The 1180-nt window shown below is 31.9% G+C and overlaps 1 protein-coding gene across 1 annotated transcript; it reads left to right on the top strand.

The window, feature by feature from the left end:
- Positions 1-229: 229 nt before the first annotated feature.
- Positions 230-898, top strand: LOC109593207 (uncharacterized). The gene is made up of 4 exons (XM_020008397.1): positions 230-419; positions 468-573; positions 624-662; positions 720-898. The coding sequence occupies exons 1-4, from the start codon at positions 230-232 to the stop codon at positions 835-837; spliced, it is 453 nt and encodes a 150-aa protein (XP_019863956.1). The 3' UTR covers positions 838-898.
- The last annotated feature ends 282 nt before the right edge of the window (positions 899-1180 follow it).

The raw sequence follows: 1180 nt of genomic DNA, 5'->3' as shown, positions 1-1180 counted from the left end.
TTGTATAAGAATATCTATCTGGTCCAGTTGGTTCAGTATCCAGTGTCATGGACACTACATGGGCTGTTATCTCATGGAGTGTACCTAATTATATTCCATTAGACTATTCCCATTATCACATATGAGATTGGATATCATAATTTCTTGTTTGACAGGCTTTGTTGTTCAATGGGGTCAATGACAATGAAATATTGGGATATTCAAATGCTACAGCTCTATAATTCAACCAATGGCAGTACAATTTATTAAAATTACTGGTCTTAATGATAAGTCTTGCTATATTTTCGGTGTACGTGCATACACAAATAGAGGACCAGGAAATTGGAAAGTTATTGCTAATGAGACATTGATCAGTACTCAATTTGTGACTTTAACACTAGTAACTACTCAAGAAGTATGCATAGGATCAACTAATACAGGTATATTAAAATTATTTAAAAGTTTATATTTTTGAATAATACGTATAGTTGCAGGAGCTGTTGATGGTATTAGTATTGGACTGTTTTCAGTTGTTGGATTATTATTAATATCACTAGCTATTAGTATTATTATTCATATCTCCTGCTTAATCAAGTATGATACATTAATCAAAACTATTATAGTTAAATGTCATTTATGTACAGGCTCAAGTCCTATAGGGTCACTGTTAACCAAGCAAATAAGTAACTCTTTAAGAAGCACTAATAGACTTGTATGGTATTACTGTTCTTTTATTATAGATTTAATGTTGATGATATACCAATGCAATTGTGTGAACCATATAGTATACTCAAGAGCACAGAGGCAGTATATGAAGAGCCAGATGTCAATGAAAATGTTGATGATTATGTAACATAGGAGCCTAACATTTCCAGAATATAGTTAATGCGATACAACTGTGATTACATTAGACCTTACTTTATTTTTTCATAATGATTACTTTTTAAAATAGTGTTGCTTAGATATTATGATACATATAAGTGTACCCATGCACTCACTCAGACATACTCACACCCATGCAGAAGCACAGTGTGGTCTATTCTCTTGTTGAGTGTCATTGAAACTATATATATCAGTTGTCCATATTCCTCAGATAAGACAATAACAAACTGTTTAAGTTTTTCTAGGTATTATACCTCATGGCTCATGCACAAAAAACTGCTATCCTGCATATATACAACATGATAATATCTGTACAAGG

This window comes from Amphimedon queenslandica, unplaced genomic scaffold, assembly GCF_000090795.2.
Source record: "Amphimedon queenslandica unplaced genomic scaffold, v1.1 AMPQUscaffold_2476_Cont25522, whole genome shotgun sequence".
Lineage (NCBI taxonomy): Eukaryota > Metazoa > Porifera > Demospongiae > Haplosclerida > Niphatidae > Amphimedon > Amphimedon queenslandica.
Note: the sequence above shows the minus strand (reverse complement) of the source record. Positions and strands in the feature narration are given on the sequence as shown.

Bases quoted from the DNA above. Each gene is read 5' to 3' on its own strand.
- LOC109593207 (XM_020008397.1), top strand. From the start codon at position 230: ATGGCAGTACAATTTATTAAAATTACTGGTCTTAATGATAAGTCTTGC. The intron at 420-467 runs GTATATTAAAAT...TAATACGTATAG, and splicing joins CATAGGATCAACTAATACAG to TTGCAGGAGCTGTTGATGGT. The intron at 574-623 runs GTATGATACATT...ATTTATGTACAG, and splicing joins CATATCTCCTGCTTAATCAA to GCTCAAGTCCTATAGGGTCA.